This window comes from Phyllobates terribilis, unplaced genomic scaffold, assembly GCF_046119375.1.
Source record: "Phyllobates terribilis strain yellow unplaced genomic scaffold, ASM4611937v1 Scaffold_12__6_contigs__length_324123572, whole genome shotgun sequence".
Classification (NCBI taxonomy): domain Eukaryota; kingdom Metazoa; phylum Chordata; class Amphibia; order Anura; family Dendrobatidae; genus Phyllobates; species Phyllobates terribilis.
In genome coordinates this window covers 97,168,868-97,187,786 of record NW_027362772.1, presented here as the reverse complement: position 1 = coordinate 97,187,786, position 18,919 = coordinate 97,168,868, and the positions used below count along the sequence as shown (strand labels likewise).

At 55.2% G+C, this 18,919-nt stretch overlaps 1 protein-coding gene across 1 annotated transcript; it reads left to right on the top strand.

Moving 5' to 3' along the window:
- Positions 1-4,009: 4,009 nt before the first annotated feature.
- On the top strand, positions 4,010-16,500 carry UBXN10 (UBX domain protein 10). The gene is made up of 2 exons (XM_073656217.1): positions 4,010-4,138; positions 12,854-16,500. Exon 2 carries the CDS (start codon positions 12,869-12,871, stop codon positions 13,589-13,591), a length of 723 nt encoding a protein of 240 aa, XP_073512318.1. The 5' UTR covers positions 4,010-4,138; positions 12,854-12,868; the 3' UTR covers positions 13,592-16,500.
- The last annotated feature ends 2,419 nt before the right edge of the window (positions 16,501-18,919 follow it).

Below are 18,919 nucleotides of genomic sequence, written 5' to 3'. Positions count from 1 at the left end.
AAGTAACAGGACCCCCTCCTTCCCTCACACAGCCCCATGCAAGTAACAGGGCCCCCTCCTTCCCCACACAGCCACATACAAGTAACAGGGCCCGCTCCTTCGCCACACAGCCCCATGCAAGTAACAGGGCCCCCTCCTTCCCTCACGCAGCCCCATGCAAGTAACAGGGCCCCCTCCTTCCCTCACGCAGCCCCATGCAAGTAGCAGGACCCCCTCCTTCCCTCACGCAGCCCCATACAAGTAACAGGACCCCCTCCTTCCCTCACGTAGCCCCATACAAGTAACAGGACCCCCTCCTTCCCTCAAGCAGCCACATGCAAGTAACAGGACCCCCTCTTTCCCTCACGCAGGCCCCATACAAGTAACAGGACCCCCTCCTTCCCTCACGCAGCCCCATGCAAGTAACAGGACCCCCTCCTTCCCTCACGCAGGCCCCATACAAGTAACAGGACCCCCTCCTTCCCTCACGCAGCCCCATACAAGTAACAGGACCCCCTCCTTCCCTCACGCAGCGCCATGCAAGTAACAGGGCCCCCTCCTTCCCTCACGTGGCCCCATGCAAGTAACAGGACCCCCTCCTTCCCTCACGCAGCCCCATGCAAGTAACAGGGCACCCTCCTTCCCTCACGCAAGTAGCAGGACCCCCTCCTTCCCTCACGCAGCCCCATGCAAGTAGCAGGACCCCCTCCTTCCCTCACGCAGCCCCATGCAAGTAACAGGACCCCCTCCTTCCTCACACAGACCCATGCAAGTAACAGGACCCCCTCCTTCCCTCACACAGCCCCTACAAGTAACAGGACCCCCTCCTTCCCTCACGCAGCCCCATACAAGTAACAGGACCCCCTCCTTCCCTCACGCAGCCCCATACAAGTAACAGGACCCCCTCCTTCCCTCACGCAGCCCCATACAAGTAACAGGGCCCCCTCCTTCCCTCACGCAGCCCCATACAAGTAACAGGACCCCCTCCTTCCTCATGCAGCCCCATGAAAGTAACAGCACACTCCTTTACCACGCAGCCTGAAGCCCCATACAAGTAACAGGACCCCCTCCTTTCCTCACGCAGCCCCATACAAGTAACAGGACCCCTCCTTCCCTCACGCAGCCCCATGCAAGTAACAGGACCCCCTCCTTCCCTCACGCAGCCCCATACAAGTAACAGGTCCCCCACCATCCCCACGCAGCCCCATACAAGTAACAGGGCCCCCTCCTTCCTTCACGCGGCCCCATGCAAGTAACAGGGCCCCCTCCTTCCCTCACGCGGCCCCATGCAAGTAACAGGGCACCCTCCTTCCCTCACGCGGCCCCATGCAAGTAACAGGGCACCCTCCTTCCCTCACACAGCCCCATGCAAGTAACAGGGCCCCCTCCTTCCCTCACACAGCCCCATGCAAGTAACAGGGCCCCCTCCTTCCCTCACGCAGCCCCATGCAAGTAGCAGGACCCCCTCCTTCCCTCACGCAGCCCCATACAAGTAACAGGACCCCCTCCTTCCCTCACGCAGCCCCATACAAGTAACAGGACCCCCTCCTTCCCTCACGCAGCCCCATACAAGTAACAGGACCCCTCCTTCCCTCACGCAGCCCCATGCAAGTAACAGGACCCCCTCCTTCCCTCAGGCAGCCCCATGCAAGTAACAGGACCCCCTCCTTCCCTCACGCAGCCCCATGCAAGTAACAGGGCACCCTCCTTCCCCACGCAGCCCCATACAAGTAACAGGGCCCCCTCCTTCCTTCACGCGGCCCCATACAAGTAACAGGACCCCCTCCTTCCCTCACGCGGCCCCATGCAAGTAACAGGGCACCCTCCTTCCCTCACACAGCCCCATGCAATTAACAGGGCCCCCTCCTTCCCTCACGCAGCCCCATGCAAGTAGCAGGACCCCCTCCTTCCCTCACGCAGCCCCATACAAGTAACAGGACCCCCTCCTTCCCTCACGCAGCCACATGCAAGTAACAGGACCCCCTCCTTCCCTCACGCAGGCCCCATACAAGTAACAGGACCCCCTCCTTCCCTCACGCAGCCCCATGCAAGTAACAGGACCCCCTCCTTCCCTCACGCAGGCCCCATACAAGTAACAGGACCCCCTCCTTCCCTCACGCAGCCCCATGCAAGTAACAGGACCCCCTCCTTCCCTCACGCAGCCCCATGCAAGTAACAGGACCTCCTCCTTCCCTCACGCAGCCGCATGCAAGTAACAGGACCCCCTCCTTCCCTCACGCAGCCGCATGCAAGTAACAGGACCCCCTCCTTCCCTCACGCAGCCCCATGCAAGTAGCAGGACCCCCTCCTTCCCTCACGCAGGCCCATGCAAGTAATAGGACCCCCTCCTTCCCTCACGCAGCCCCATACAAGTAACAGGGCCCCCTCCTTCCCTCACGCAGCCCCATGCAAGTAACAGGACCCCCTCCTTCCCTCACGCAGCCCCATGCAAGTAACAGGACCCCTCCTTCCTCATGCAGCCCCATGAAAGTAACAGCACACTCCTTTACCACGCAGCCTGAAGCCCCATACAAGTAACAGGACCCCCTCCTTCCCTCACGCAGCCCCATGCAAGTAACAGGACCCCCTCCTTCCCCACACAGCCCCATACAAGTAACAGGGCCCCCTCCTTCTCTCACACAGCCCCATGCAAGTAACAGCACACTCCTTTACCACGCAGCATGAAGCCCCATACAAGTAACAGGACCCCCTCCTTCCCTCACGCAGCCCCATGCAAGTAACAGGGCCCCCTCCTTCTCTCACACAGCCCCACGCAAGTAACAGGGCCCCCACCTTCCCCACGCAGCCCCATACAAGTAACAGGGCCCCCACCTTCCCCACACAGCCCCATACAAGTAACAGGGCCCCCACCTTCCCCACACAGCCCCATACAAGTAACAGGGCCCCCACCTTCCCCACACAGCCCCATACAAGTAACAGGGCCCCCTCCTTCCCCACACAGCCCCATGCAAGTAACAGGGCCCCCACCTTCCCCACGCAGCCCCATACAAGTAACAGGACCCCATACAAGTAACAGGACCCCCTCCTTCCCTCACGCAGCCCCATGCAAGTAACAGGACCCCCTCCTTCCCTCACACAGCCCCATGCAAGTAACAGGGCCCCCACCTTCCCCACACAGCCCCATGCAAGTAACAGGGCCCCCACCTTCCCCACACAGCCACATACAAGTAACAGGGCCCGCTCCTTCGCCACACAGCCCCATGCAAGTAACAGGGCCCCCACCTTCCCCACGCAGCCCCATACAAGTAACAGGACCCCCTCCTTCCCTCACGCAGCCCCATACAAGTAACAGGACCCCCTCCTTCCCTCACGCAGCCCCATACAAGTAACAGGACCCCATACAAGTAACAGGACCCCCTCCTTCCCTCACGCAGCCCCATGCAAGTAACAGGACCCCCTCCTTCCCTCACGCAGCCCCATGCAAGTAACAGGGTCCCCTCCTTCTCTCACACAGCCCTACGCAAGTAACAGGGCCCCCACCTTCCCCACGCAGCCCCATACAAGTAACAGGGCCCCCACCTTCCCCACACAGCCCCATGCAAGTATCAGGGCCCCCACCTTCCCCACACAGCCCCATGCAAGTAACAGGGCCCCCACCTTCCCCACGCAGCCCCATGCAAGTAACAGGACCCCCTCCTTCCCCACACAGCCCCATACAAGTAACAGGACCCCATACAAGTAACAGGACCCCCTCCTTCCCTCACGCAGCCCCATGCAAGTAACAGGACCCCCTCCTTCCCTGCACATACAAAGTCACCCAGCACGCTGTGCAGCCCCCGAGTAGGAACTTCCCTTATCTTTGCCCCCCCACAGCCATCAGCGCTTCTCGGTGTCATCTCTAGGCAGCAGACACAGAACTACGCTTCTCTCTGAAATCAATGGATGAGGAGGCTCCGCCCCTTCCTGTGACGACTGACCCCAACCCTTTACCCCACTTGGATTTTGCCTCTACCTTGACTGTAAACAACCAACAATATTGCCGCCTCCTGGACAGCGACATTTGTTACCAAAGGCGGAGTCCCTGTTAAGCGTGATGACGTCAGAGGTGGAAGTGACGCACGGTTGCCCCGGGAGACGGGGTTGTTTACTAGCTGCCTCTGGACGCACAGATGGCGGCGATAAGAGCGTCCGTGCACAGGTAACCCTGGGGCGGTTTGTTAGAGGGCGAATAAACTGCTTACCGGACAGGTTGCGGGTGACAGTGGCAGGTTAGAGAGCCGGTATTTACACACCCCCATTAATTAGTGGATTATTCCGATCAACCGTAGCTGATTATGCAGATTATTATCTACAGGGTGTGCGGTCATTGTGTATAACGGGGTGCTGGAGACACAGGCAGGAGGGCGCCTCCTGTGGGCGGTGCAGTGCACTGCAGGCATCAGTGTGTGCACAAGAATCTACATGAGGCGCCCGATCACATGACTGTGCGGGGGTCCCCAACTGTATGGAGTATTGGGGGCACCGACTACTCATCAGGACACCTGGGGGACATTATACGGGGAGGGGGAGGGGCACATTATAGGGGGAGGGGCACATTGTAACATTATACGGGGGGAGGGGCACATTGTAACATTATACGGGGGGAGGGGCACATTATAACATTATACGGGGGGGAGGGGCACATTGTAACATTATACGGGGGGAGGGGCACATTGTAACATTATACGGGGGGAGGGGCACATTGTAACATTATACGGGGGGAGGGGCACATTGTAACATTATACGGGGGGAGGGGCACATTATAACATTATACGGGGGGAGGGGCACATTGTAACATTATACGGGGGGAGGGGCACATTGTAACATTATACGGGGGGAGGGGCACATTGTAACATTATACGGGGGGAGGGGCACATTGTAACATTATACGGGGGGAGGGGCACATTGTAACATTATACGGGGGGAGGGGGAGGGGCACATTGTAACATTATACGGGGGGAGGGGCACATTGTAACATTATACGGGGGGAGGGGCACATTGTAACATTATACGGGGGGAGGGGCACATTGTAACATTATACGGGGAGGGGGAGGGGCACATTGTAACATTATACGGGGAGGGGGAGGGGCACATTGTAACATTATACGGGGAGGGGGAGGGGCACATTGTAACATTATACGGGGGGGAGGGGCACATTGTAACATTATACGGGGGGAGGGGCACATTGTAACATTATACGGGGGGGCACATTGTAACATTATACGGGGGGGGCACATTGTAACATTATACGGGGAGGGGGAGGGGCACATTGTAACATTATACGGGGGGGGGGCACATTGTAACATTATACGGGGGGGGGGAGGGGCACATTGTAACATTATACGGGGAGGGGGAGGGGCACATTGTAACATTATACGGGGGGGGGGAGGGGCACATTGTAACATTATACGGGGGGGGCACATTGTAACATTATACGGGGGGGGCACATTGTAACATTATACGGGGAGGGGGAGGGGCACATTGTAACATTATACGGGGAGGGGGAGGGGCACATTGTAACATTATACGGGGGGAGGGGCACATTGTAACATTATACGGGGGGAGGGGCACATTGTAACATTATACGGGGGGAGGGGCACATTGTAACATTATACGGGGGGAGGGGCACATTGTAACATTATACGGGGAGGGGGAGGGGCACATTGTAACATTATACGGGGGAGGGGCACATTGTAACATTATACGGGGAGGGGGAGGGGCACATTGTAACATTATACGGGGGGAGGGGCACATTGTAACATTATACGGGGGGGGGGCACATTGTAACATTATACGGGGGGAGGGGCACATTGTAACATTATACGGGGGGAGGGGCACATTGTAACATTATACCGGGGGAGGGGCACATTGTAACATTATACCGGGGGAGGGGCACATTGTAACATTATACGGGGGGAGGGGCACATTGTAACATTATACGGGGAGGGGGAGGGGCACATTGTAACATTATACGGGGGGAGGGGCACATTGTAACATTATACGGGGGGAGGGGCACATTGTAACATTATACGGGGGGAGGGGCACATTGTAACATTATACGGGGAGGGGGAGGGGCACATTGTAACATTATACGGGGAGGGGGAGGGGCACATTGTAACATTATACGGGGGGAGGGGCACATTGTAACATTATACGGGGGGGAGGGGCACATTGTAACATTATACGGGGGGGAGGGGCACATTGTAACATTATACGGGGAGGGGGAGGGGCACATTGTAACATTATACGGGGAGGGGGAGGGGCACATTGTAACATTATACGGGGGGAGGGGCACATTGTAACATTATACGGGGGGAGGGGCACATTGTAACATTATACGGGGGGAGGGGCACATTGTAACATTATACGGGGGGGAGGGGCACATTGTAACATTATACGGGGGGAGGGGCACATTGTAACATTATACGGGGGGGAGGGGCACATTGTAACATTATACGGGGGGGAGGGGCACATTGTAACATTATACGGGGGGAGGGGCACATTGTAACATTATACGGGGGGAGGGGCACATTGTAACATTATACGGGGGGGAGGGGCACATTGTAACATTATACGGGGGGAGGTGCACATTGTAACATTATACGGGGGGAGGGGCACATTGTAACATTATACGGGGGGAGGGGCACATTGTAACATTATACGGGGGGAGGGGCACATTGTAACATTATACGGGGGGAGGGGCACATTGTAACATTATACGGGGGGAGGGGCACATTGTAACATTATACGGGGGGAGGGGCACATTGTAACATTATACGGGGGGGAGGGGCACATTGTAACATTATACGGGGGGAGGGGCACATTGTAACATTATACGGGGGGAGGGGCACATTGTAACATTATACGGGGGGAGGGGCACATTGTAACATTATACGGGGGGAGGGGCACATTGTAACATACGGGGGGAGGGGCACATTGTAACATTATACGGGGAGGGGCACATTGTAACATTATACGGGGGGAGGGGCACATTGTAACATTATACGGGGGGAGGGGCACATTGTAACATACGGGGGGAGGGGCACATTGTAACATTATACGGGGAGGGGGAGGGGCACATTGTAACATTATACGGGGAGGGGGAGGGGCACATTGTAACATACGGGGGGAGGGGCACATTGTAACATTATACGGGGAGGGGGAGGGGCACATTGTAACATTATACGGGGGGAGGGCACATTCTAACATTATACAGGGGGAGGGGGAGGGGCACATTGTAACATTATAGGGGGAGGGGCACATTGTAACATTATACGGGGAGGGGGAGGGGCACATTGTAACATTATACGGGGAGGGGGAGGGGCACATTGTAACATTATACGGGGAGGGGGAGGGGCACATTGTAACATTATACGGGGGGGAGGGGCACATTGTAACATTATACGGGGGGGAGGGGCACATTGTAACATTATACGGGGGGAGGGGCACATTGTAACATTATACGGGGGGAGGGGCACATTGTAACATTATACGGGGGGAGGGGCACATTGTAACATTATACGGGGGGAGGGGCACATTGTAACATTATACGGGGGGAGGGGCACATTGTAACATTATACGGGGGGAGGGCACATTGTAACATTATACGGGGGGAGGGCACATTGTAACATTATACGGGGGGAGGGCACATTGTAACATTATACGGGGAGGGGGAGGGGCACATTGTAACATTATACGGGGAGGGGGAGGGGCACATTGTAACATTATACGGGGGAGGGGCACATTGCAACATTATACGGGGAGGGGCACATTGTAACATTATACGGGGAGGGGGAGGGGCACATTGTAACATTATACGGGGAGGGGGAGGGGCACATTATAACATTATACGGGGAGGGGCACATTATACGGGGAGGGGGAGGGGCACATTATAACATTATACGGGGAGGGGCACATTATACGGGGAGGGGGAGGGGCACATTGTAACATTATACGGGAAGGGGGAGGGGCACATTGTAACATTATACGGGGGGAGGAGCACATTGTAACATTATACGGGGAGGGGGAGGGGCACATTATACGGGGAGGGGCACATTGTAACATTATACGGGGGGAGGGGCACATTATAACATTATACGGGGAGGGGCACATTATACGGGGAGGGGGAGGGGCACATTGTAACATTATACGGGGAGGGGGAGGGGCACATTGTAACATTATACGGGGGGAGGGGCACATTGTAACATTATACGGGGAGGGGGAGGGGCACATTATACGGGGAGGGGGAGGGGCACATTGTAACATTATACGGGGGGAGGGGCACATTGTAACATTATACGGGGAGGGGGAGGGGCACATTGTAACATTATACGGGGAGGGGGAGGGGCACATTATACGGGGGGAGGGGCACATTGTAACATTATACAGGGGAAGGGGCACATTGTAACATTATACGGGGGGAGGGGCACATTGTAACATTATACGGGGGGAGGGGCACATTGTAACATTATAGGGGGGAGGGGCACATTGTAACATTATACGGGGGAGGGGCACATTGTAACATTATACAGGGGGGAGGGGCACATTGTAACATTATACGGGGGGGAGGGGCACATTGTAACATTATACGGGGGGAGGGGCACATTGTAACATTATACGGGGGAGGGGCACATTGTAACATTATACGGGGGGAGGGGCACATTGTAACATTATACAGGGGGAGGGGCACATTGTAACATTATACAGGGGGAGGGGCACATTGTAACATTATACAGGGGGAAGGGCACATTGTAACATTATACGGGGAGGGGGAGGGGCACATTGTAACATTATACGGGGAGGGGGAGGGGCACATTGTAACATTATACGGGGGGAGGGGCACATTGTAACATTATACGGGTGGAGGGGCACATTGTAACATTATACGGGGGGAGGGGCACATTGTAACATTATACGGGGAGGGGGAGGGGCACATTGTAACATTATACGGGGAGGGGGAGGGGCACATTGTAACATTATACGGGGGGAGGGGCACATTGTAACATTATACAGGGGGAGGGGCACATTGTAACATTATACGGGGAGGGGGAGGGGCACATTATACGGGGGGAGGGGCACATTGTAACATTATACAGGGGGAGGGGCACATTGTAACATTATACGGGGAGGGGGAGGGGCACATTATACGGGGGGAGGGGCACATTGTAACATTATACAGGGGGAGGGGCACATTGTAACATTATACAGGGGGAGGGGCACATTGTAACATTATACAGGGAGGGGGAGGGGCACATTGTAACATTATACGGGGAGGGGGAGGGGCACATTGTAACATTATACGGGGAGGGGGAGGGGCACATTGTACCATTATACGGGGAGGGGGAGGGGCACATTGTACCATTATACGGGGGGAGGGGCACATTGTAACATTATACGGGGAGGGGGAGGGGCACATTGTAACATTATACGGGGAGGGGCACATTGTAACATTATACGGGGGGAGGGGCACATTGTAACATTATACGAGGAGGGGGAGGGGCACATTGTAACATTATACGGGGAGGGGGAGGGGCACATTGTAACATTATACGGGGAGGGGGAGGGGCACATTGTAACATTATACGGGGGGAGGGGCACATTGTAACATTATACGGGGGGAGGGGCACATTGTAACATTATACGGGGGAGGGGCACATTGTAACATTATACGGGGGGAGGGGCACATTGTAACATTATACGGGGGGAGGGGCACATTGTAAAATTATACGGGGGGAGAGGCACATTGTAACATTATACGGGGGGAGGGGCACATTGTAACATTATACGGGGGGAGGGGCACATTATAACATTATACAGGGAGGGGGAGGGGCACATTGTAAAATTATACGGGGAGGGGGAGGGGCACATTGTAACATTATACGGGGAGGGGGAGGGGCACATTGTAACATTATACGGGGAGGGGGAGGGGCACATTGTAACATTATACGGGGAGGGGCACATTGTAACATTATACGGGGGGAGGGGCACATTGTAACATTATACGGGGGGAGGGGCACATTATAACATTATACGGGGGGAGGGGCACATTATAACATTATACGGGGGGAGGGGCACATTGTAACATTATACGGGGGGAGGGGCACATTGTAACATTATACGGGGGGAGGGGCACATTGTAACATTATACGGGGGGAGGGGCACATTGTAACATTATACGGGGGGAGGGGCACATTGTAACATTATACGGGGGGAGGGGCACATTGTAACATTATACGGGGGGAGGGGCACATTGTAACATTATACGGGGAGGGGGAGGGGCACATTATAACATTATACGGGTGGAGGGGCACATTGTAACATTATACGGGGGGAGGGGCACATTGTAACATTATACGGGGAGGGGGAGGGGCACATTGTAACATTATACGGGGAGGGGGAGGGGCACATTGTAACATTATACGGGGGAGGGGCACATTGTAACATTATACGGGGGAGGGGCACATTGTAACATTATACGGGGAGGGGGAGGGGCACATTGTAACATTATACGGGGAGGGGGAGGGGCACATTGTAACATTATACGGGGAGGGGGAGGGGCACATTGTAACATTATACGGGGAGGGGGAGGGGCACATTGTAACATTATACGGGGAGGGGGAGGGGCACATTGTAACATTATACGGGGAGGGGAGGGGCACATTGTAACATTATACGGGGAGGGGGAGGGGCACATTGTAACATACGGGGAGGGGGAGGGGCACATTGTAACATTATACGGGGGAAGGGGCACATTATAACATTATACGGGGGAGGGGCACATTGTAACATTATACGGGGGAGGGGCACATTGTAACATTATACTGGGGGAGGGGCACATTGTAACATTATACGGGGGGAGGGGCACATTGTAACATTATACGGGGGGAGGGGCACATTGTAACATTATACGGGGAGGGGGAGGGGCACATTGTATCATTATACGGGGGGAGGGGCACATTGTAACATTATACGGGTAGGGGGAGGGGCACATTGTTAAATTATAGGGGGGAGGGGCACATTGTAACATTATACGGGGGGGGCACATTGTAACATTATACGGGGGGGAAGGGCACATTATCCGGGACGAGGGTGAGGGGCACATTATAACATTATACGGGGGGAGGGCACATTATAACATTATACGGGGGGAGGGCACATTATGACATTATACGTGGAGGGGGAGGGGCACATTATAACATTATACGGGGGGAGGGCACATTATAACATTATACGGGGAGGGGGAGGGGCACATTGTAACATTATACGGGGGAGGGGCACATTATAACATTATACGGGGAGGGGGAGGGGCACATTGTAACATTATACGGGGGGGAGGGGCACATTATAACATTATACGGGGAGGGGGAGGGGCACATTGTAACATACGGGGAGGGGGAGGGGCACATTGTAACATTATAGGGAGAGGGGGAGGGGCACATTGTAACATTATGGGGGGGAGGGGCACATTATACGGGGAGGGGAAGGGGCACATTATAACATTATACGGGGAGGGGGAGGGGCACATTGTAACATTATACGGGGAGGGGGAGGGGCACATTGTAATATTATAGGGGGGAGGGGCACATTATAACTATACGGGGAGGGGGAGGGGCACATTATAACATTATACGGGGGAGGGCACATTGTAACATTATATGGGGAGGGGGAGGGGCACATTGTAACATTATAGGGGGGAGGGGCACATTATACCATTATACGGGGAGGGGGAGGGGCACATTGTAACATTATACGGGGGGAGGGCACATTGTAACATTATACGGGGAGGGGCATATTATAACATACGGGGAGGGGGAGGGGCACATTATAACATTATACGGGGAGGGGCACATTATAACATTATACGGGGGAAGGGCACATTGTAACATTATACGGGGAGGGGGAGGGGCACATTGTAACATTATAGGGGGAGGGGCACATTATAACATTATACGGGGAGGGGGAGGGGCACATTGTAACATTATACGGGGGGAGGGGCACATTATAACATTATACGGGGGGAGGGCACATTGTAACATTATACGGGGAGGGGGAGGGGCACATTGTAACATTATACGGGGAGGGGGAGGGGCACATTGTAACATTATAGGGGGGAGGGGAACATTATAACATTATACGGGGAGGGGGAGGGGCACATTGTAACATTATACGGGGGGAGGGGCACATTGTAACATTATACGGGGGGAGGGGCACATTGTAACATTATACGGGGAGGGGGAGGGGGAGGGGCACATTGTAACATTATACGGGGAGGGGGAGGGGCACATTGTAACATTATACGGGGGGGGAGGGGCACATTGTAACATTATACGGGGGGGGCACATTGTAACATTATACGGGGGGGGAAGGGCACATTATCCGGGACGAGGGTGAGGGGCACATTATAACATTATACAGGGGGGGGAGGGGTAGATTATCTGGGACTGGGGAGGGGCATATTAACCGGGACGGGAAGGGGAGAGGTACATTATCCGGGAGGGGGGAGGGGTACATTATCTGGGATGGGGGAGGGGCACATTATACGGAGAGAGGGGCACATTATGTGGGACAAGGGAGGGGCACATTATACGGGTAGGGGCACATTATGCGGTGCAGGGGTGGGGTACATTGGATGGGACGGGGGAGGGGAATATTATACAGTTAGGCCTTCTCTCAAGTTCACTATATTGGTGGAGAAGGTGCGGGGTAGATTCAGGGAGCACTGACGACACCTGGGGGGCAGATTATATAGGGGAGGCGCAGACGGCACATTATACAGGGGTCACTTCTCAGGTTTTCTATATTGGGGAGAACATGTGGGGTAGATTCTGGGGGCACTTTGCTTTGGAGGACACTGACTTGGCTCCGCTTCTTCCAGGTCCGGTGAATAGAGATGGCATCCGCTCCAACCGGCGTCAATTCTCGTGGCGCAGGGGAGCCGCTCCGGAGGATGCACGTCACGAGACCCAAATCTGCCAAAGGTCGCACCAGGACCACCCCACAGGGCTCCACCCACTACATGGAGGCTTCCCCCTGCCGCTCTTCGCCCATCCCCAGGGTGTCTTCAGCACGAGCGTTGTCTAGTCCCAGGGACAATATCCCAGAGCTTCTCCATCAGCTTCCGCACAGACCCCCGTCCTCCAGCCTCAACCGCTACCAAGTCCTCCCCTCCATTGGAGCAGCGGGCAGTGGAGACAGTGCCGAGGATGAACTGGTGCATCGAGCCAGCGCCATGAGGCTGGCCTCCAAGGTCCGCGATCGCCACAGCACCAAGACTCTGTATCGGCAGCAAAGTGGAGAAGCGGATAGCGGCCAAACCAACATGGAGGACTCTACGGTGAAAGTGCAGGAGCCGCCATCTGCACAGGAGCCCCGGCTGCTTCTGGCCGTCAGGTCCCACTCCGGGCAGAGGTTTGAGCGATTCTTCCGCCCCTCGGACACATTGTTCACCGTTCTGGCAGCGGTGGAGGAGAAGACAGGGACCTCATGTAAGGACTGTAGTGTGGAGTCAATGGAGGTGCCGAGGAGAAGCTTTATCGATCTCAGCCGGACAATTCAGGAGTGCGGGATCCCCAACAAGTCTGTACTGTGTATCCACCGGCTTGAGAGAGACTGAACCTGACTGTATATATCATAGTCTGGCGGTGGGACCCTGCAACCATGACCCCAAATGCCAGTCCATAACCAAGCAGTGTAGCGTCGTTCCCACTCCCCAAAAATAGAAAATCCCCTACAAGTCCTGACAAAACCAATGTGTTCCAGGCATTGGGTTCTACTCAAAAATTCCAGGAGGTTCCAGACCCTCCAGGAGGTCGGTGCCATTCTGTAGTTAGAGGAGGCCACAGACCCTTCTAATTATGGGGGGCACCCATCATCTTCAAGCCACAGACACTCCTAATTGGGGGTGCCACCCATCTTCTTCAGGAGGCCCCAGACCCTCCAGGAGGTTGGTGCCATTCAGGAGTTAGAAGGCCACAGACCCTTCTAATTCGCATCGTCCTCCTAATTGGGGGGCCTCATTGTCTTCTGCTATTTGGGGGTGCCACAGATCATCTTTAAATCATAGATCTTCCAGGTGCCACCAGTCATCTTAAACAAGTCACTGAGCCTCCAGGTAGGGGGGTGCCACCCATTCTTATTAAGGTCACAGTCTCCCCAAATGATAGGTATTACCCGGCATCTTCAGGAGGTTACAGACCCTCCATATGTTGGGTGCCATTTATCAAAATAAGAAGGCCACAGACCCACCAGGAGGGGGTGCTACCCATCATCTTTGGGAGGTCACTGACCCTCCAGGCAATCCATGTCATTCAGTAGTTTGAGAAGACCGCAGACCCACCTAATGGGGGGCCACCCATCATCTTCAGATCAAAGATCCTCCAGCTGCCACCCATCATCTTAAACAGGTCACAGACCCTCCAGGAGGTCACAGACGCTCCAGGGGTGGGTGCCACCCATTGTCTTCAGGGGGTCACGGATCCTCCAGGTGGTGGGTGCCACCCATCGCCTTCAGGTCACAGACCCTCCAGGTGGTGGGTGCCACCCATCGTCTTTGGGAGGTCACAGACCCTCCAGGTGGTGGGTGCCACCCATCGTCTTTGGGAGGTCACAGACCCTCCAGGTGGTGGGTGCCACCCATCGTCTTTGGGAGGTCACAGACCCTCCAGGTGGTGGGTGCCATCCATCGTCTTTGGGAGGTCACAGACCTTCCAGGTGGTGGGTGCCACCCATTGTCTTCAGGAGGTCACAGACCTTCCAGGTTTTGGTGCCACCCATCGTCTTCGGGAGGTCACAGACCCTCCAGGTGGTGGGTGCCACCCATCTTCTTCGGGAAGTCACAGACCCTCCAGGTGGTGGGTGCCATCCATTTTCTTTGGGAAGTCATAGACCCTCCAGGTGGTGGGTGCCACCCACTGTCTTCAGGAGATCACAGACCCTCCAGGTGGTGGGTGCCATCCATTTTCTTCGGGAAGTCATAGACCCTCCAGGTGGTGGGTGCCACCCATTGTCTTCGGCAGGTCACGGATCCTCCAGGTGGTGGGCGCCAGCCATTTTCTTCGGGAGGCCATGGACCCTCCAGGTGGTGGTGCCACACATCATCTTCGGGAGGTCATGGACCCTCCAGGTGGTGGTGCCACACATCGTCTTCGGGAGGTCACGGACCCTCCAGGTGTGCTCTGCCAGTCAGTCTTCAGGAGGTCATGGACCCTCCTCGTGGCAGATGCCATCCTGCCATCCATCGTCTTCAGGAGGTCTCGGACCCTCCAGATGGCAAGTGCCATCCAGCTTATCTACTTAGTACCACATTGCGGTGGGGCCCTTTCGTAGACATTTTGCACCCCTGAGTGTCACTTATAACCCAGCTTTTCCATCATTAGCCAGATTCTCTTTTCTGTGCTCTGGGAAAGCTAAGTGCACGTCCACTAACCGTTGTACTGATACGGGAGTTCGGCTCGGGGACTTTCTGCTGTGACGCCACGATCTTTTTTTTTTGTTTCTAAAGTGCGGCGGTCAAACCCCCAGAAAAGATGGCGACTCCGCATGGCTTTGTGTTACACTTGATGAGTATTAGACGCACCGCCGCGGGTGACGATCCCAGTACGTGCTGCAGTCATGCACATCTTCATGATTCCCCGTGAGGAGCCCAAAATATCCCGGCCATTGTATTATTACCGGCCAACGTCCAGTTTGCTACCTGCAGCTTCGTCCCGTGTGTGTGACCCCAATCTCATCCTTTTTAAAAGCCTGCGACCCCCGCCTCCTGTCCGTATACTTACTCAAGACTTGATATGATTGATAATGAAAAGGTTTTGCAACTTTTAATATTTCTGCTTCCTGTCGGTGAATGGAACGATGAGGGGTTGCAGACTGCGGGTGAGGGTACAATCGCAGGTGGCACAGTCGCTGCAGACTTGTCAGTTCCTTGTGCAGAATTCATGGCGGATTTTACCCTCTGCAGTAAATCCGTCACATGTGAACAGCGACACTCACGGATGACGCAGCTGCTGGTATGGTTGGGTCTAGACAATCATTTGTAAGGTTGACTGATACATTGTGACGTAGCTTGTGCTGTGTAAGCAGGACTAGGTCCAGGTGAGCGATGGTCCTGTTCACGGACAGGAAGCAGCGAAGTGAAACAAAGTTCATTAGAAAGTCACAAAACTTTTTCTATTAGAGAAGATTGGACACCGACCCTTTAAATGTTGGACCTGTGGGGGTGCAGAGAATCCCTGACACCCAAGTACAGCAAAATATTGACCGGACCCCTATCTACTCAACGGAAAGAACTGAATTACAAGGTGGTGGGAGCTGCCACATATGATGTGGCAAAACTACAACTCCCAGCATGTGGCCGGAGCAAACACTCCACACACCGCCACGTTCTGGGGCTGAAGGAGGTTCTCCAGCGTCACCCCAGCCCACATGGTGCAGCACAGGCGCCGCTTTTCTCCGTTGATCCTGTCCTGTGTGTTTGCCGTGAGCGCATTACTTCTGCTAATCGCACCTAATAAACAGATTGGAGGAGTTCGGTCTCCAGCATCCGATCATTTATGTATAGAAAGTATATTCTGCCACCCAAGAGGTGGAAGCGATAAAAGGGATCATCCCATCAATAAAGGGAAGTCAGAGTACAGCAGCACCTGCTGTGCAACACATGCCGGCGGACTCGCGCTCTCTGTCCCCCTCCGCCCGACGAGCCGAGCGCCGGAGGACACGCGCTCTCGGTCCCCCTCCGCCCGACGAGCCGAGCGCCGGAGGACGCGCGCTCTCGGTCCCCCTCCGCCCGACGAGCCGAGCGCCGGAGGTCGCGCGCTCTCGGTCCCCCTCCGCCCGACGAGCCAAGCGCCGGAGGACGCGCGCTCTCGGTCCCCCTCCGCCCGACGAGCCGAGAATCGGAGGCCACGCGCTTTCGGTCCTCTCCGCCCGACGAGCCGAGCGCCGGAGGACGCCCGCTCTCGGTCCCCTCCGCCCGACGAGCCGAGCGCCGGAGGACGCCCGCTCTCGGTCCCCTCCGCCCGACGAGCCGAGCGCCGGAGGACGCCCGCTCTCGGTCCCCTCCGCCCGACGAGCCGAACGCCGCGCGCTCTCGGTCCCCTCCGCCCGACGAGCCGAGCGCCGGAGGACGCGTGCTCTCGGTCCCCTCCGCCCGACGAGCCGAGCGCCGGAGGACGCGCACGATCGGTCCCCTCCACCTAAAGCCTCTTTCACAGGTCAGTGCCTCCACTACATGTGGTGTCCTTTTTCACAATTACTAGAGACACTGACACATTCAAACGAATGGATCTGTGCACGTCAGTGTTTTTCCACAGACCGTGTGTCCGTTTTTTTACATACAGTACGGGCCGCAAAAACGCCCCGCACATTGAGGACAACCATGTATTAGTGTGACATGTACCGGCGCCTGGGAATCAGCGGTACATCATTGTCCCCTGCTAGTGCTGCAATCAGTGTGAGCAAGGGACAATGTTGAGAGTTGTATTCAGCTGCCACTGTCTCAGTGTAAAAATAAAAATCATTATACTTACCTGTCCTAAAATTAAATAAGCGTCCCACGCTGTAATACCTCTTGACCGCCATTTCATCAGTGTGCACAGTGGCTTGTTTCGACCACACACGCTGAAGAATAGAGGCGAATGACTCGCTGCAGGAAGTGGGTTTCTGATCTGCGCTGAGCTCAGCGAGTGACAGGATGCCGCTCAGTGAGTTCAGCGCAGGCCAGGGGCCCGCTAGCTGCAGAGAGTCATTCTCCTCTGCTCCTCAGCGTGTGCGGTCTCCTCAAGCCACCACAGAAGCGGATGAAGAAACGTCTGTCAGATGGATTATAGCGAGGGACACTGGATTATTTCAACTTTGGACAGGTGAGTATAATGATTTTTTTTTTCAATTTTCACACTTTTTGGAGACAGCGGGAGCAAAACACTACTCTCAACATTGTCCCTTGCTTGCACTGATCGCAGCGCAAATGGGACAATGATGACAGACTGAGAGGTTGTTTTTTTGTTTTTTTTTTACTGGCAGGATCACTTTTTTGGAAACTGCTTTTATGACTTACGGTATTTTTCGGACTGTAAGACGCACTTTTTTCCTCCAAAATTTTGGAGGAAAGTGGGGGGTGTATCTTATAGTCCGAATACTATATACATACATGTCTGTGCGTGGTGATGGGTGTAGGAGCGGTAGCAGGGGATCAGCGTGGCACAGGAGGCAGCAGCCGCCTACGCTGTGCCCGATGCTGAAGAAAATGAATATTCCCTGCTCCCCACGCCCATGGGCGTGGTGAGCAATGAGTGTTCATTTTCCTTAATAGTCGGCACACTGTAGCTCCAGCGCGGCTCCTGCTGCCGCTCTGCGGTCTGTGTGCCCGCTATTAAAGCTCACGAATATTCCCTACAACCCACTCCCATGGGTTGTAGTGAATATCCATGGTCTTTAATAGCAAGCACACTGACCACAGAGCGGCAGCAGGAGCCGCGCTGCAGCTACAGTGTGCCGGCTATTGAACAGACTGAATGGTTACTGCTCCCCACGCACAGAGTCCCGACGTGGGGAGCAGTGACTCCCCACGTCGCATGGCAGGGACGCCATGCTCAGCTCACACAGTGAGAGTGTCGGCAGCAGAGCGGGACAGCGCTGGAGGAGAGAGGAGGTATGAGTGTTTATTTTTTTTTTGTAGGCAGTGTGATGGGGGGAATCAAGGGGTGCCATGCCTACCAGGATGGGGGTGAAGGCCAGGTATACCAGGATGGAGGGGCCATACATACCAGGATGGAGAATATTAACAGACTTGGACAATGGACGCTGCCGCGCGCACGGTGTCAGCACATTCTTTATTCAAACATAACATCGGAGCCGCAGGAATCCGTCCCTCCCCAGCGAACATCGGATTATTCCTGCTAATTTTTCCCATCGTCAAATTTAAATCGTCCATTTTTTTTTTTTTCCT

Bases quoted from the DNA above. Each gene is read 5' to 3' on its own strand.
- UBXN10 (XM_073656217.1), top strand. From the start codon at position 12,869: ATGGCATCCGCTCCAACCGGCGTCAATTCTCGTGGCGCAGGGGAGCCG.